At 40.8% G+C, this 17,802-nt stretch overlaps 1 protein-coding gene across 2 annotated transcripts; it reads left to right on the top strand.

Moving 5' to 3' along the window:
• The first annotated feature begins 8,453 nt into the window (after positions 1-8,453).
• On the top strand, positions 8,454-17,566 carry FOXJ2 (forkhead box J2). 2 transcript variants are annotated; one of them, XM_010288198.1, is made up of 10 exons: positions 8,454-8,783; positions 9,244-9,318; positions 11,294-11,362; positions 11,729-11,869; positions 12,319-12,517; positions 14,379-14,705; positions 15,105-15,206; positions 15,671-15,871; positions 16,627-16,725; positions 17,295-17,566. In XM_010288198.1, exons 1-10 carry the CDS (start codon positions 8,460-8,462, stop codon positions 17,381-17,383), a joined length of 1,626 nt encoding a protein of 541 aa, XP_010286500.1. In that variant the 5' UTR covers positions 8,454-8,459; the 3' UTR covers positions 17,384-17,566. The 2 variants fall into 2 exon arrangements, with proteins under 2 accessions (XP_010286500.1, XP_010286501.1); XM_010288199.1 differs by having other exon boundaries at positions 8,460-8,783; positions 12,322-12,517.
• The last annotated feature ends 236 nt before the right edge of the window (positions 17,567-17,802 follow it).

The raw sequence follows: 17,802 nt of genomic DNA, 5'->3' as shown, positions 1-17,802 counted from the left end.
TATTTACATATTGGAAAATTATTCAAAAGGTCTGATACTCAGAGGTAGTTGTCTTATTGTATGTACCCTCCTCTTCCTGGCTTCTTTTGTAAAGAAGGATGATTACAAAAGTAAGTAAAGATCATCATAAGCAAAGACACAACATCTCAAAGACTAGGAAGGTCAGGGCTGGAGCAGAATAATGCTTACCCACAGTTGCAGGGTGGCAACTGTGGCAAGTACGTGGGTGGAAGAAATGGGCTTCTTTCCATATCTGTAGGGAAATGAACAGCAGATTTAGTTTGAGGATGATACACAAGATGGAGCATTTTATGAGTAGGATGGAGAAGGCCAAGTAGCAATACTAGTGTTTTAAGCCAGAAGAAACTGTTAATGGGTGTATGTTCTTTGCTAGTGTGGTTCTGAATCCTCTTGACCTTCAAGCTTAGTACAAATTTTTCCAAGTTGTGAGCCTGGGTAGAGATTGTCAGGTGTTTTGTTCTCCTGGATGACAGTTTGGTCACTTTAGTTCAGAATAACAGCTAACAGAATAGTGAACAGGAATTATGTTAAAACAGCGGTTGAAACCTAATTTATGAGCTCCACACAGTATTACTTGATTCTTCTGATCATTCTCCAGCTTAATTTCAGCTGCACTTTGCTTCCAAACTCCTCTTTAGCAGGCTTTTCTGAAGTGCTTTAGTAATCTTAACTCTAGGAGGATCAGCTGTATGTACATTTTGGCCACATAGTATGCGACCAATCTGCATTTGATACCAATTTCCTTATTTTCTGTGAATTCTAGTACATAGTTCTTGCTAGTGCTTGATACCCATTTCCATAAGTGAGATGGAATGGGTTGTGGCTTGTTTCAGCAACTATTGCAGAGTTCATATTGACTAATCTATTTTCAGTGGTTCAGCCTTTGGTGAACAGGTTCTGACCACTTGCAGTCAGATTTTAATTTTCACTGTGCCTGGCTGGCATTCATTTAGCCCTGGGACCTCTCATACATAGAAGCTTTGTAGTATTACTATTATTAAACTGCAAGATTAACAGTCATTTTTCACTGATAGACTAATTTTTTAATAGGAATAAGAATATAGTTTTCATTTATAAGTGCATGTTGCATTCTCTTAACCCGGGTTTCTGTACCTATCTTTGCAACGATGTGAAGATCTGAGCAAGATATTCTGCATGCTGATCTACTTCTGATGTTGTCTCTAATTTCAGAGACAATCTGCATATCATATCAGTGTTTGCATATCCTGTACTGATGGTTTACTACTGGATGTGATTCTGATAGGCAGCTAAAATTGAAATCTGTCTCTTCAACTTGGGTGCTCCCACAAGGCTATGGGAAATACCTTCTCTTAGATACAGTTTCTCTTCCAGAGACTTCCTGGTTTCCAAGGGAAAATTTCATTCCAGATATGTGCTTATGAATTTGAATTATTCCAAAAACAATACCTAATACCTTTCTTAGTATAAGAGTAATTGTTCTGTTAATATTCTTAAGGCAAATACCAAAGATTTCTCTTGCCTGCTTTGGCATTATGTTTAGAATTACAGCTCCTGCTTCCAATGGTAAAATACTGCACAGTAGTACTGAGGGTGGAGGGATGTAGAGAGGGAGGGATGTAGAGACATTTCTTCTGTGGTGATGTATTTTCATTGTGCTTCTTCAAAGTGCTTGGTTTACTTTTTACTTCAAATCTGTTATTGGGAGGGTTGTCATGGGACATTTGGCTTATTATTAGAATAAATCTTTTATAGTAGTCTTATTACAAAGAAAATAATTTCGGCTCGAAAGTATTTTAGGCATACCAGTATTCTCAATATAATTTGCTGTTTCTTTTGACAGGTGTTACGTATTCCCTGCTTTCACTTACGGAGCACCATAAATAAGCAAACTAATCTTAACTTTCAGCACATATTTTCAGACTGAGGGGTCTCTGCGATGTTTGTGTGGTATTTCTCAATGCATTTTTGCTGCGTGTTTGTATAGCAGACAACAAAAATATTTGATTAGTTTGCCTTATTAAAATCTGGCAAGGCACTAGCTATGCTTGATCCTAGCCTTTTATGCCTGTAAAGATACCACCTCCCTTGACATGAGAATATTTTAGACTTTGGCTGTAATGCCATCTGTTGATAAGTTTAAATAAACAGGTCAGGTTTTGTAAACTATACCATTTTATCAGTTTTGTACAAAACTAGTACATAATTGCTTTAGGGATTGCATCCTGATGTGCTTCCAACATGGGTTTTTTGGTGACTTTATAGTCCTCACAAGACTTCATGCTTCGTTAGTACCAAGAATGCATGTGCAATCAGTGCTGTTCATTCACTAAATTCAAAATACAAAATTATACCCTGCTTATGCACCTTTCACAAAATGGATGGAATCAAAGGGCCCTAAGTTAAAATGTGCTATTATGATATTCATGTAATTAATAACTTATGAAAACAAATTTGTTTTCTTTTAATTTTTCCTCAAGACTTAATATGAACCTTATGTTGTTGAGATTCCTGTTTGTTAAAGGAAAACCGTATCTGTATAACAATTTAATTATAACAAAACAATTAGTCTAGTGATTTATATTAAGCTATACATGGTCTAAAATTTTTCATCTTCCTCTAACTGATTTTTCAGTACCATCTTAGTGTGTTGTAACTTTTAGCAAATTTCCAGTTCAGGATGTCACAATTACTCTACCACCTGTGTTCTTTTACACAAAATAGCGTTAAACATTCAAATCCATTCCGTCTTGCACACTGAGTAGTTTTGAGTAGGGGTATAGAGTCAGACCACTGTGACATGAACAGATGCAGATTGTGACCGTTCTTATTTGTACAGGTGATAGCATGCTGTATGCTTTTAGGTGACAGTGACTTCCTTTGGTTGAATGCTTTTTCCTTTGTTGTTCATGAGTAGTGAGAACTATGTGCCTCCTTTTGCCACATCTGCAAGCCTCTAGTTTATTGGGAAAGTGTTTTTTTGGCTTGTTCTGCTGCACTCAGAGGAGGGAAACATGGTTCTAGGATATGACAATTTCTCTTATCTCTTTGCCCCAGGGACTGGTTTTCCTCCTTTCATGTGGCACTGCAGACAGAAGTGTACTTTCAAACTGCAGTGCTTTTCTTTTGGTTTGCTGGTATACTAACATGATACCTACCACTCCTTCCAAGTTAAGCTTCATTTTATGAGCAATACCCTGCAATACCCAGCAATACCTCTCTTCCTTCTGGATTTGATTCCAGAAACATAACCATTTCCTGAAGGCTTTTCATAAGTAGTTACCAGAATGATGGGTAACAATTTCAGACTGTGCAGGTAATCAGTATCCTTTTTTTTTCCTACTTTCTTACATGAAACAGATATCTCTCAGTGAGAATGTTTGCTTAGAGGAGATTTTTTTAAAGTGTTTTGTTCCTGCCCTCTTAGTTCACACCTTCTTATTTTTGAGGTAGAGCACATGTCTTAAAATGGCAAATCTTCCTGCCAGAGTTAGAAAAATTGATTCTTTTCCCCTTTCTGTATTGGCATAAGAATACAGGTTTCTTGCATGTGTAATTTACACAAATATGTAAAAACCGCCTTTTCCCATGAAAGTAGAAACTGTCTGTTTCTCCATGCATGTGATTCTTATGTGTTACTTTATCTTCCTTACTTCTTGAGGCAGTTTCCTTTATTTGGCATAGCGCTCACCTTTCTGTTTCAGAAAGGTTGCAGTCAAATAGTTCTTTTTTTGTCAGTTTGCTGGGTTTGAGTTTTTTTATTTGTTAAATATCTTAGAAGCTAGGTGTGTCTCTGAATATATTAGGTCGATATTGTTAGTTAGATCACTGGATCAGTGTTTTGGGCTCCTAAATAGAAGTGGCCTTATTTTTCTAGGTGTTCTACAGCAATGTCTCTTACTGTTCGATAGTCTGTGCGTTTCTTCCTTCTCCAAGTTTATGCTGAGAAACCTAAATTGAGTCTCCTTTGAATGTTTTGCCACTAGTGTTTCATTGGATTGGAAAAGCAGCAAATAAAGCACCCGTGAAAGTAAATACAGAAAAGTAAATGTAGAGATTTATTCTAGAATATGCATCTTCTGTAGGCTGTGCACGGTGTAGTTTCATTCATTGTATGACTCTGTTTCAGTTGTAACTGTTTCTAACTGGCCATCCTTTGAGTTCAGCCTTAGAAAATGTTTCAGGCTGTAAGTGTTTATTAACTGCATTAAATATGACCCTTAGAGTGCTGTTCCCCACATTTCATACGTTTTTCAGTCCTGATATATAAGTAGCAGTGATCTTGGATAAGATCTGACTGTCTTAGAGCAAGCATTTGCAAAATAGCAGGGCAGTCAAAGTACAGATTTCTTTAGTCCAGGGGCAGGGTTAGTACTAATTGATAGACAGAATGCTGGCTTGCATTTTCAGCCTGAAATTCGATTTGCTGGTTGCAAATACTCAAAGTAAGGCAGTAGCTTTCCTGGAAAGCTGTAGTGAAGTATTACTAGTCCCAAGTGAATTAGAGGTTATTAAGAGGTATTCAATGCTAGGATTTTATTTAATTAATTCAATTTAATTAATAAATTTTTCTTATGAATCGGTCACATTCTCATCTGATTATTTGTAGTTTTGGATCAGTGCTTGGCTGACATTTTTGCATCTCTCTGACCTGTCTTGACTTGGGGTTGTACTGGAACTAGTTAGTGCTTGAGAAATGAAGACTCTGCAGTCAATTTCCAGCTGTTGATGGTGGTTATGACTTGGCTACCTTACCCTTGGTTTTTAAGTCAGCCAAATACATAAACAGAGACCATTTACCATGTAAAGGCTGAGATTATTAATTTCTTTTTACTTCCTCAAAGTTAATTCTTGCTTGCTAATAAGATAGGATTTTTTTTAAACACCCTTGATTTCAGTTCAATGTGTTTATTAGTCATTATTATTTTTTTCTTTGTTTGAGTGGGATCATAAGAGAAGAGTTTGAAAGAAGATTTGCCAGGCAATAAACTGGGAAGGGAAAGTTGGAAGAATCATCAGCTGCTCTGGTTTGGCTGCAATCTTGTTTCATAGTACCATTAAGTAGTGTCAAGCTAGTTTACTGCTTGGATCAGGTGAATGAGATAGGCAGCACAAATTATAGCAAGTATTACTGTTATAGTAAATATTCTTTCAAATAATTTAGTAGACAATTGCACCAAATTATTTTTGCAGTGACAGTTGTTCTAGAATTGCCACTTTACCTGAGTTTTGACTATGCCTGATTATTACAGATCCCATATTGCCAGGATACAGACTTAGAAATCCAGTAACATGATCAAGTTTAAACTTGGAAAAAAAATCTTATTCCACTGCTTTGAAATTTCCCATGTGATTTTTATTGGGTCTGGGTCTTCACTTTCTGTCCTAAATTACTGTCTAGTGTATGTGTTCTTAAAGAGCTGCTGTGTTTCATGGAAATGTAGTTGTTTCAGTACTGGGTGATTAGTGCATATGTATACACAGATTTTTTTTTTTTAAATTTAGTTAAGATTTTGGTATTTTGTTTTCTTGTCAAAGATTTTTATAAACCAGGGAATGAAAATATTCAGATTCTTAGCGTGGGTGTAATGTGACCAAATTCTAACCTTGCTTGTCTCTCTGACAAGTGTATTTTACACAAATACGCAAAAGCTTGTGTAATTGATGATTGGTGTGTTGCATATCAACTTGATGTTTTACTGCATAGACAGTCATCCCAAATGCTCTATTGACATAACCTGGGCAAATCTGAAACTCTGTGATAAGTGCAGCATTTTCTTCTGCTGTTTGAATTTCTGGTGTTCCAGATTGGTATCTTAATCTGCCATAGGCTTTTATAACCTATTTTTCTTGATTTCTGTGCTTGTCTTAAAAAAAAAGAAAAAGGAAGGGGGTGGTAGTGGTGGTTGGGAAATTTGTAATTATTTTACTTTGGATATGTATTGTTAGCACCACTGATATTTCATAATGGTTTAACATCCATATGATAAGCAGCAGTAATTTATTCTCTGATTGCACTGTGGAAAATAAATTTATATGAGGCACACTTACAAAATTAGGCATTCAACTGATACTTAGTTCATGTTTGTTTTCTCCCAAATTGAATACTACTTTTAGTGAGGTCTGTATCTGAAAGTTACCATGCAAGTGTAGCTGTTTTTCAATTAGGTGGATACCTCAGCAGTCCGTCCATCCTCACTGGATAAAAATACATTGTTGCTTTACCTTTGTATAATTCAGGAAGAAATAGTGCTGCTTTTAAAAAAAAAAAAAATTTAAATGTTTGATATTAGATCAATTAATCCAAAAAGAGCTTTATTCAATAAACAACAACTTGAGGAGGGTAGATAAGGGAAAGCCTTTTGCAGCTCTGATCGTCTAGTTAGCTGTGTAGCAAGTAGTCATCACTATCATATGTGATAGTGTGGCAGATGTGTAGATAGATAGTAGCAGTTGGGCTTTTTCTTTTCTCCACAAACAGAAAAATGTTTCCATTCTCTACAGATACTGTAGTCTGCAATTTTACTTTTCAGTCTGTGAGTGCATATGAGTGTGAGTGATAATGGTAGCTGTGCAATTAGGAGGTGTTTTCTGAGCCCAGGGCTTTGGAGCCACTGCTTGTAGTGGTTGAGGGATGGATTTTGTTGGGGTATTAGGTAGGTGTTTGAGCCCTAAGAGGTGTGATAAGCACATGCATGAAAATGAAAGGTTTAGTGCATACAAATGTGTTGGAGTGTAGACTCTTAAGTACTTTTGTGCTGTGACAACACTTCACTGCAGAAGTGCAAGGTATAATGCATATGGTTGTGGGGGAAGAACAAGGAGCTTCTGTGTCAAAATGCTGGGTGCATCTGTCTCTGGATCTGTGCATCCACACTGTGTTATTGTCAAATAACAAATTGCCTATTTTTAGAATGAGCATCTAATTGATATTCATGCAGATGGGTGTCTCCCAGTCTCATCTGATCCACTCATCTGAGTGATGCACTTGGTGGGAGGTGTCTGCTGATGAATCTTTCCTAAGCAGAGTGTATTCATGTCGGTCTGTTCTCTCTTACATGTATGCATGTATTTAATTTGTTACATGAGTGTGTACATAAGTATGTGCATGTGTGTTTGCTTACCTTTTGTATGCACTAGCATGCTTAAAGATAATATCATCTAATCCTCAAAAGATTAATTTAAAAAATGAAAGCCACAGAACTTGCAGCCCTTCAAGACATGATTCTTCTCTTTACGCAAAGAATAAGTGCAAAGCAGTGCAGGTTGTGGCCATGGAAACTTAGCTACCTCAGTCCAGACTTCAAGGGATTGCTCCAGGCATAGTGATGCAGCCGATTATGAGTAAGAATGATGATCTTTCTGCTGCCTTGACTACTACAAGAGACAGCATACAAATTTGTGTGCTAAGTATACAAGTTCATGCTGCTAAATATTTTCTTCATATAAAACAATTGTTAACTAGAAGAACATAGGTACAAGTGTTAGACATGTTGAACAGGTATGTTTTATTTTTATGAGGGGAAATATATAATATTTATGAGAGGAAAGATCCTGAGTCTGTTTCTACCCTGTGGCAAATCTGTGTGACTTTGGACAAATAAGTTTTTCTTGTGTCTCAGATTTGGGGAAAATACTTGCCTGTTACATTGTGAATTAAGCAAGATATAATTCAATAAAATTATATGTACATTTAGGAAAAATGGGTTATGGTAAGCAATGCTTTAACTATTATGAGCTTAATATAGTCTGTTCCACCTCGACATGGTAGATGTAATTATCTATATATAGAATTATGCATGATCTTGGTGTTTTAAAATGAGATATGTAATCCTAGCTCTAAGGAATAGGATTCATTATAATGTCACCTGATGCAAAAAGAGAGGCTAGGCCTTCGAGAGAAATTAATTTCCTCCCAAATTAAGGTAGTCACAGTGCTGACTTTTCCAGATGATCTAATTAAATTGTGGTTTGTATATGGTATGAAGGAGTATTCCCTTTTAGCTATGATTTACCTCTTACCCGACACAGTAAACCTACTGGATCATAGGTAATCTTGGTTAAGGGTCACAAGGTTATATTGCTTATATAATAAAGAAGTGAATGTGATACAGCTACTGAAGAGGCTCCACTTGCTTTGAATAGATCGTAGTTCTTTACCTGGGAAGAATTCAGATGCTCTGAGTAAGATTGTCCTAGCAATGTTACCATCAGCACTGTCTGAGCTGCTATCAGGAAGGATGGTCCTCCCAGAGACATGGTCATAGGCCTTTTTGGATGACTCTGGCTGTGAGTAAGATATATGAGGTCAGATGATTTTCACACAGGTATTTGTGATAGGGGGAGAAGCAGAGGAGGAGTGCAAATGGATGTTTCTGTTCTTAGGTTTCACCTTGTTTACATCTCAGGAGTTCCCTTTCTGGTCCTTTCTCCTCACAGATAATCCAGCTTCCAGCATCATGGCCTCTGACCTGGAAAGCAGCCTCACTTCCATAGACTGGCTCCCACAGCTTACTTTAAGGGCTACTATTGAAAAATTAGGGGGTTCATCACAAGCAGGACCTCCAGGGGCTGCCCGAAAGTGTCCCCCAGGCTCACCGACAGATCCCAATGCCACCCTGAGTAAGGATGAGGCTGCAGTGCACCAAGATGGGAAGCCACGTTACAGCTATGCCACTTTGATCACGTATGCCATCAACTCATCACCTGCCAAGAAGATGACACTTAGTGAGATCTACCGTTGGATCTTTCCCTACTACAAAAATGCTGGTATTGGTTGGAAGGTGAGGACTTGCATTGCTAAAGTACCCTTTTTGTGTAATTATAAGACTTATTTTCTTAATTCTGTGCAAAATATCCTCATTGAGCAAAATAAAGAGACAAACGTGAAATTAAGTTGATCAACTGGAGAAAATGCAGAGCCAGAAGTCCCATTTTCTCTGAGAATTTTGTTATATGTATGTGGTGGCCCCTTAAGAAGGAGCATTCAAAAAGACCACAACCAAGATAAACAAACCTTCTGTAGGTGTATAGGTGGTTCAGCCCCATATTATTCATCCTAATCCATTCCTTTCCACAGCTTCTGTTCTGCTCCTTTCTGGGTATATGTAGTGAGCTTTGGCTTTTGAGTATGTACCGTCCTTCTATTTTCTCTACCCGCTCTTGGGCATACTCAGAAGTATGTTTTTTTTACAACAATGTTTTTGTTCTAGCATTTACCTGTATCTCTTACTCCCTCATCAGAACTCTATTCGTCATAACCTCTCTCTGAATAAATGTTTTCGGAAGGTGCCTCGACCAAGAGATGATCCTGGGAAGGTAAGAAAACTGCATGCTCCTGGGCAAGCAATTTAAAACTGCAGGGAATAAGATGGGGTTGCCCTTTCTAACCCATGGTTGGAATTTGAAACCTAAAGTGTAGGCAAAAAATGGAAGCAGTAGTAAGATTTACTGCAGTCCTTTGGCTACAGAAGTATTCACTTAAAGGGAACCTGTAAAGGGGCCTTAATGGTTTTAGCAATAATTTTTCTTATCTATGATCTTTGGTTGACTTTAAAGATAGTGGAAGAAGGAAAAAATGGGGTTGCATGTACTTTGTTAGTTTTGTTTCTTTTTCTTCTTGATCTTTATGTGTAAAATGTGGGTCTAGTCCAACCTGTTCTATTATGTAAGACTGTAGTGGCTGCTGGTGAATGGCAGGACTATGATGTGACATCATGGGTTTCATGGAGGCAAGATCTATGGAAGTAAGAGCAGAACTACTACCTATTTAGACTGCAGACCATTTGATGTTGGGGAAAAAAATGTCACCATCAGATAGTTCAAATCTTTAGAAATAATTTACAAGTAAAACTCAAGAATTTAGGAATTTGTTGGCTAAGTAAGGACTAATAAAGCTCTGTTAGTATATATAGACTGTAAAGGGGAATTTCTAGCAAAACCAAGACCTGGCATCTTGGCATGCAGATATTACTACTGTTAAAAAACCCTGACAAACAAGCAGAAGGAGATGGTGGGGACAAGAAGCTATGTATTTAGACAGAAGGGTTGTCTCCTTCCCCACATCGTAAAGTTACCAGAAAGGGCCACTTGCTCAGGCCTTTTATTTCAGGTTATATTTAAAGGACTAAGTGGTGCTCAGTTGGCATCTATAAATGGAAGTAGTATATCTTTGAAGATCACAGCTCAAAAATACCATTGATTATACGGCTTATTCCAGGAAATCCTAACTGACTTCAGTGTATATGTTTGCAGGTGTTCATTGTCATGTTGAGCTGGGTTTATAATGAAAACCTGTACTGTGCTTGTCACTGATTGTTTCTATTTCAACTGGAGATGAAAATGAGCTAAATCACACTCTAGAGTTCTCTTTATACTTATTCAGAAAACAAATACATAATTATAGACTATGTTATGTTGAAAGGGACCTCTGGAGGTCAACCCGTACCCCCCCCCTCCTCCCAGATGGGGACAATTAGATTCTGTTGTTGAGGTCTTCGCTGAGTTTTGAATATCTCCAAAGATGGAGATACCACAACTGGGCAGTTGTTCCACTGCCACACCACCATCGAGAAGAAATTTTTCTTTATATCCGATTGTAATTTCCCTTTTTGTAACTTGTATTTGTTGCCTCTTATTCTTGTGCTGTGCATTTTTGAGAAGAGTTTTATTCTGTCTTCTTCTTAATGTCCTTACACAGTTGAAGACAGCGGTTAGATCCCCTTAGCCTTCTCTTGTCCAGGCTAAACAGATCTCACAGCGTGAACTGCTTGTACGTCGTGTGTTTTAGTTCCACCATTATGGTGGTCCCTTCTAGCATGTCAGTGTCTGTCTTGCGCTGGGAACCCCCCAAGTGGGCACAGTACTCAAAGTGGAGCCTAACAACCATGGAAAAAGAGTGATCCTTCTAGCTGTCTCTGCTCAATCTGAACATGAGCTGGTTCTCGTCAGTCAATAACAAATTCATGTTGTGAGGAAGGTACTGAAGGGGATGTGCAGGCCCAAAAGAGTTGGCCTAGCTTGGATCAAAACGTCCTTTGCTCTTCTTGGTATCCTGTCTCAGAGTGATGGAAATGTAGAGCATTCTGCCTTCCACCAGTAGCATCGTACCTCATTGTTCAATACAACCCAATGCAAGAGAGGAATCTCTTTCCAACACCCAAGTCTCAGTTGTCTGATGTTCTAGAGAGTGGTCCTTGTGGTTAGCTGGTGCTGCATTCTTTCAGTTAGTAACCCCCTGCTTCAGGACGCTTTCTGATTTAATCATGCATTCACCAATGGGTCTTCTTTCCAGGGCTCTTATTGGACAATAGATACGTGTCCAGATATATCTCGCAAGAGGCGGCATCCTCCAGATGATGACGTGAGTGTTGTTCTTTCCAGACCGCATGGAGCAGGAGGGTGAATTCCCTTCTTGTTCCAAGGAGTCCTTCCAGCACCAGACCATGGTATCATTTTGGGGGCAGAGCGTACAGATGGGGAGACAAAGGCTAGGACTGAATGAACTAGCATGTATATCCTGCTGATTGGCTGTTGTTGCTGCTGTTCAGTAGCAAAGTTAATCTTGTTTAAAGTCCATTATCCTGACTTTTCAGTGTCTAAGGCCCAGTCCTCTTTTCTAAGCCGTGAACTTCTACAGCAGGGGAGCTGGCTTCCCATCTGCAGTTTCACTTCTCCATCTGTTTTTGATTTCTGATCCTTTCCTTTTCTCTTTCTTCCTCATCCACAGATACCACAAGACTCCCCAGAGCAAGAGGCAAGTAAAAGCCCCCGAGGGGCTGTTCCAGTCAGCACAGAAGCCTCTTTGCCACCTGAGGCCACCCCTCAGCTGTCGCTCCAGAGCACCGCCCCCATTGCCAACTACAGTCAGGTGAGCAGCAGGGAAAAGGATAGAAGCCTTATGGAGGAGGAAAAGGGGAAAAGGAGAGGAGGAGGAGTGTGTGAATGGAAAAGCGAAGTGGTGAGAAGAGAGGGAGTTGTGAAAATGGTGGTAGAAGCAAAAATAAAAAGAAGGGAAGAAGCAGAAATTGCAGGGAGAGAAAATAAGGAGGAAGTGAATTTTAAAAAAGGCCTGGATGGGGATAAGGATAAAAGCACAATGGTATTAGATAGCTGAGGAAAAGGCTGGAGCCAGTGTGCTACAGAGGGAGGGTGGCGGCTTATTTTCCTCAAGGAAAAGGGCATTTGGGAAGATTTGTTGGGAGATGAGCTAAGTGGTATGGGATATCAGTGTATGTTCTACTTGTATCTAGTCTCTGAACCCTGTCTTGAGTTACAAAACTTACTACAAACTAAAGGCCTTACTTCTACCTTCCTTAGCAGGGTGCTGGGCCTGTGGATGTTGCCTCTACCGTAGCAGGGGGGCAGGGCCGTGAAGGGGCTGATGTGCCACCCCCGCTGTACAGTGCCAACCATGACTTCAAGTTCTCCTACTCTGAGATCAACTTCCAGGATCTTAGCTGGTCCTTCCGAAATCTCTACAAATCCATGTTGGAGAAATCCTCTTCCTCTCAGCATGGTGAGTAACTATATGTGTCATGTGGGGTGAGCAGGTATCTGCCCACACAGTCTTGTCCAGTGATCTATCCTTGGTATCTCTCAGATCTTTCCTCGTTTAGGAGCCTGTGCAAACAGTCTTTCCTTCTTTGGCATGCTGTAATTAGTTCTGCCAGAAGCAGAGAAGAAATCCGCATGTCCTGTATCTATTGCTCAGAATAAAAAGGATAATGATTTAAAAATACCTTATGTTGATACAAAAGCAAATACTAAAATGGCAGAAGCTTAGAGAAATTAAGTCCTGAAAAAAAGCATGTTGGAGAAGTATTCACAATCTGTCAGGCTAGAAACCATAAGAGGAAGGGAATTGTTCCATGTGGAGTTTCTCCAAAAGGACAGTGGAAAGTCGTCATTCCTCAGATCTGTTAAAACTAGGATTGTACAAGGCCTTGGAGAATTGAGCTTTGTGGATCAAGAGCACGGAAGACAGAGCCTACAACTCCATTCATAGCTTCCATGTCTGGGAGTTGAGGAAGCAGCCACCAGAGGGCAGAATCGCTGTAGGGATGAGATGAGATGCTCACGGGAAACGCTTCAGAAAAATCTTCAGTTGTTGTTCCGACCTTTAAACATTCTTCTAAGTATTAGTCTGGTGTAAAAAGAAATATATTATTGAGATGAGCCTCTCACCTGTGCTGTCAATCATCATGCAGTGCAGGCAAAGTTTGCTACTCTAGGAGAACCCTCCTGAACTTGTAGCTTCAGCGAAATAAAAATTTATTACTTTTACTGCTTTCATCTGAATCAATGCTGAGATTCATAGTAGAAGCCTGTTGTATGAGGCGTTGTAGAATGAGCAAGCTACAAAAATGTAGAGAACCACCTTGACTCAGTGTGTGCCTCTGTAAAAGCTTAGCAGCGGTCTGTTTTTTTTTTTCTCCTTGTCTTCAGCTATAAGGTAGTCTAGGAAAACCTGCAGTTTTTGAGGAAATTTTTAGGGCAACTTTTGAATCAGGATGACAGTGTTCATCCTTTTACCCTATCGCATTAGTAGGATGCTCTAAGGGTTGATTTTGGATCTAGTGAAAAACTGAGGCTTGCTTGCAGATGGTCAAGTAAGGGCACTCAAAGAAAGAAATGGGTAGCTCAGGTTAGTGGCATGTAACACCCTTCACTGTGATTTTTCCCAGAGGTTCCACAAGTAAGAGAGGAATGAACTGAGGAAGCAGACATAAGAGATATGCTGAGCTTCTGATGTGGAGAGGAATGGAGAACACTTTGCATGTAGGGGATGCTTGAAATACAAGAGCATAGAAATGACACACCCAATGAGTCAGGAGGACTTTATAGGGGCCCTGATGTGTGCAATGTGCTCTTCGTACAAAAACAGTAGAATGTGTGACCTCTTAATGATCTGTATGAGAAAAATTGTGAAGGTTCTTGAGCAAGCTGCTTTTAAGGTGGGAACTGAAGGGAGCTTTTGGAAACAGCAAGTCAGATTTATCAAGTTATTTGTTTTCTAAATGTTTTAAATTTACTTAGTGGTGATTTCTAGGGAAACAACACGTGTGTGAAATTTCAGGAGAGCATGGTTTATTTTAGTAAATATAGGAAAAATCCAAGGAGGAAAGTAAGTGCCTAATTCTGTACTAGAAATTGAAATCCTGTTGGGGCTTTGTTATAGAGCCTTTTGTTTTGAACAGAAGTCTGGAACACAGTGAGGGCATAACTGTGCAGGTGATAGTTGTTGGCAGCCTGCAGAGGGCACTCCAAAAGCTTCATAAATAGCAGAATGAGCAGTGTGAAATTAGAGATGGATAATTTAAGCAGATGTCTGATCCAGGCAGCTCTTAAAGTTGCCTCCTCTTTCTTTTACTCGGCAGGTTTCTCTTCTCTTCTTGGTGACATGCAGCCCTCCAACCACAACTACTACATGTACCAGCAGCAGCAGCAGCAAGGCCCCTCATCAGTGGGTGCTGCTCCCCCACTCCACACTCCAACCCCAGAGGGTTGCCCATCCCAAGGGGGAAAGCAGCAGGGTGGTGAAGGTTATGGTCCTCCACCAGTGATGTCCATGCACCCACCGCCAATGCAGCATGGAGGCTACCACCAGCATCAACAACATCACCCGCACTCCCACCCACAGCAGCAGCCACATCAGCACCAGCAGCAGCAGCAGTCACAGACTTCAATCAACAATGCTGGCTTTGGTGAGTCAGGGGTGATGGGAAGAACAGGTGGGGAAGAGGGAGCAGAGAGGAGCCCCCAGACAGAAATTCCACAAGCAAGCTTTCCCTGAGTAGGGCTTACGTTGTGTGTGGACAAAAGGGCGAAAGCCAGTTATGATAAAATCTGAGAGAGAGATTGTTTCCTTACTGAAGGAAAGGAGGATACATCCACACTGGCTTTGGGATTCTGTTTAGGGATGCAGGATAAAGTCAGGGGCTAAATGTAAAAGGAGGCACCATCCCCAGTCTTCTAAGGGAGAAAGGACTTCTAGCTACTGTAGCATCAAGCTCTTTGTTAAAGAGGGGCCAATCATTTTGTATTAAGGGATGGAGGGGAAGGGTGGTCTGTACTGGAATAATCTTGTCCCCATTTCTTTCCAGCATTTCCCCCTGATTGGTGCTCCAACATTGATTCCCTGAAGGAAAGCTTCAAGATGGTAAACCGGCTGAACTGGTCTAGCATTGAGCACTCCCAATTCTCAGGTCAGTGTTGGCCTAGTGACTAGTTCTAGTGACTCAGTGGCTAGGGCTGTAGTCTAGAATATGTGAGTGCTGTGCCCAGATCTTTTTTTCAGTGTAACTATGTCAAATCCATGGGTTTCTCAGTCATTCAACTTTTCTATTTGTAAATTGAGGTGTCCTACTTCATGGGTTCTGTTAAAGAACCTGAAGCACTTGAACACTGCAAGAATTTGGGGCAGGGGGAATGAATTCATAAAAGTATGTCAGAAAGCTAACTGAGATTTTTCCCTCCTACTCTTCCCTCCCTTACCCGAGTCAGTGAGACAGTATCCTAGATACAGAGCTCTCCGGGAGTTTGGTGACAGATTCGAAGCAATGAAGTTGGGTTTGTGGGGAGAAGGTAGGATTTAGGAGTAGAAGACAGAAGCTCTTTGCAGGGAAGACCACAGTGTGAATGCTGTCTTTGACATTGTTGTCCTCTGCAGAGCTGATGGAGAGTCTGCGCCAGGCTGAGCGGAAGAACTGGACGCTGGATCAACACCATATTGCCAACCTTTGTGACTCCCTTAATCACTTCCTTACCCAGACTGGTCAGCTCCCTCATCTGGTTAGCCCACAGCAGCCACCCCGAATCTCTGATTCTTGTGCCCTGAACAGTGGCAAACAGGAGCAATCCATGAACCAAGGTAATTAGGAAGGAGACTGAAATGACATGTAAATGAAGGCACAATTCTGTAAATATCTTGAACTACTTTCTGCCTCGCCAGGCAGTGTAGCACCGAGCAACTCTGGGCCGGGCTGTCAGAGCTGTTTGTAGCAACTCAGATTCCTCTGGCTTTAAAAAATTAGGATGTCCTATGTCTGTGGCCTAGACAGACTGTTATTGTGTGATGCATACCATTGACAGGCAAACTCTCCAGGCAGAAATACATTTAATAGGTAAACCCATACAAGGAGAAGGGGGTGGTGTTTTTTGTAGGTTTCCAACAGAAAGGAATGGCAAGGTAGAGAGATTTCTGTTCTATATGGCAGGAGCTATAAAGAGGAAAGCTCTTGCACCCGTGTTGGAGAAATACTGACTGGACAGGGAGTAGGAAGATGCACTCTGAGGAGAGCAGAGAGGATATCATGGTCTTGATATGACAGTGATGGTGCGTGTGATCTAGTAGTGAACTAAATGGATGATACTGAGCCAGCTTGTGGCATTTCGGGATAAAAATTTTCTTCTTTTACAATAATAGAGAAACTCCTGCTGTTTCCAAGAGCAAGATCTCTGACCAAGCTATAGCTTGCAGTTAGGACCCAACAGCTGAACATCTCCTTAGTATCCCGTGGGTCTGAGTGAGTTGCTTTGTGGCTGAGCTGCCACCCAGTCAGAACCAAGACAGCTGATCAGAATGTTAACATGTTGCTTTTTTTTTTGTTTTTATTCCTTTCACAGTGAACTCCTATGGTCAGCCCCAGCCTCCCCATCTCTTCTCCGGGCCATCTCCTATGTACCAGATTTCCACCCAGGACTCTCCAGGATATAATCGCCCAGGTAAGGGGTGACATTAAAGCATATTTTATCAATGAACATTAAAGAACAAGTTCCCGAGCCCTTTGTGCATTTCTCCCAAAGCACTTAATAATCAGGCAGAGCACTGAGGGCAGAGAGGGAGCCCAGACTGCAAGGGACCCTCCATTTAGGCCTCTGCCATAACTCTGGCAAGGTTTAGGATTTCAGTGGCCTGACTTCTTTCACTTCACATAAATAGTCTTCTAGCTCAGCCTCACCCTCAGTGAAAGCAACTTTACATGAGAAGTTTCTGTTGAAGAAGTCCTTTGTGCTCTATCAGCAGTCAACTGTAAGGAAAGTTAAGGAGGCTGAAACTTAACCTCTGTAGAAGCTGCTGTGGAGAATTTCACAGCAGACCACCTACAGACATCGGTAGGTGCTGTCTGACAAGGAGAAAATGCCAGTAGTGTTCTTGCTTGTTAGATTGTTGGAAGGAAGAAGGCCTGAATCTCTTATGCTTTCTTTTGCCCAAGGGCCCACTGTGAAAAAGAGTGACTTTTTTTATTCTAACAATTTTCTTTCCTTTCTCTTCTTTCTTGTCTTTGGCTCAGCTCACCATCTGGTCCCTCGGCCTCCAGGGCCTCCTCCAGGCGCCAATGAGGAAATCCCTGATGATTTCGACTGGGACTTGATCACCTAGCGAGTTACAGACTTGATAGCCCGTCCTTTGTGAAGGACGCGGGAGGGGAGGGGGACATGGGGTGAATGGTGCCAGCACCACCCTCCCCAGCCTCCCTGCCTTGCCTGTATATAGATATATATTCTCTATCTCCGCCAGAGAAGCCACCGCAAGATGCTGCCGAAGATAATCCTTCCTTGCGTCCTGTTTTATCTTCTTTTTCTTCTTTTGTTTATTATTATTATTGTTATTATTATTATTATTACCAATAATTGAGCACAGCCCTCCCCCTCCTCTGGTGGCCTCGGACACATCAGATTGTCTCTTTCGTGTTGCGTGGCGCCCTGTGGAGGGCGGAAAGATGGGTCCTTGGTGCCATGAAAAGACCTCGGAAGGCTGAATCCTCGAGTGCATCTTTCTCTGCCTCCATCATTTTGCGT

Source organism: Phaethon lepturus, unplaced genomic scaffold (assembly GCF_000687285.1).
Source record: "Phaethon lepturus isolate BGI_N335 unplaced genomic scaffold, ASM68728v1 scaffold20965, whole genome shotgun sequence".
NCBI lineage: Eukaryota > Metazoa > Chordata > Aves > Phaethontiformes > Phaethontidae > Phaethon > Phaethon lepturus.
Note: the sequence above shows the minus strand (reverse complement) of the source record. Positions and strands in the feature narration are given on the sequence as shown.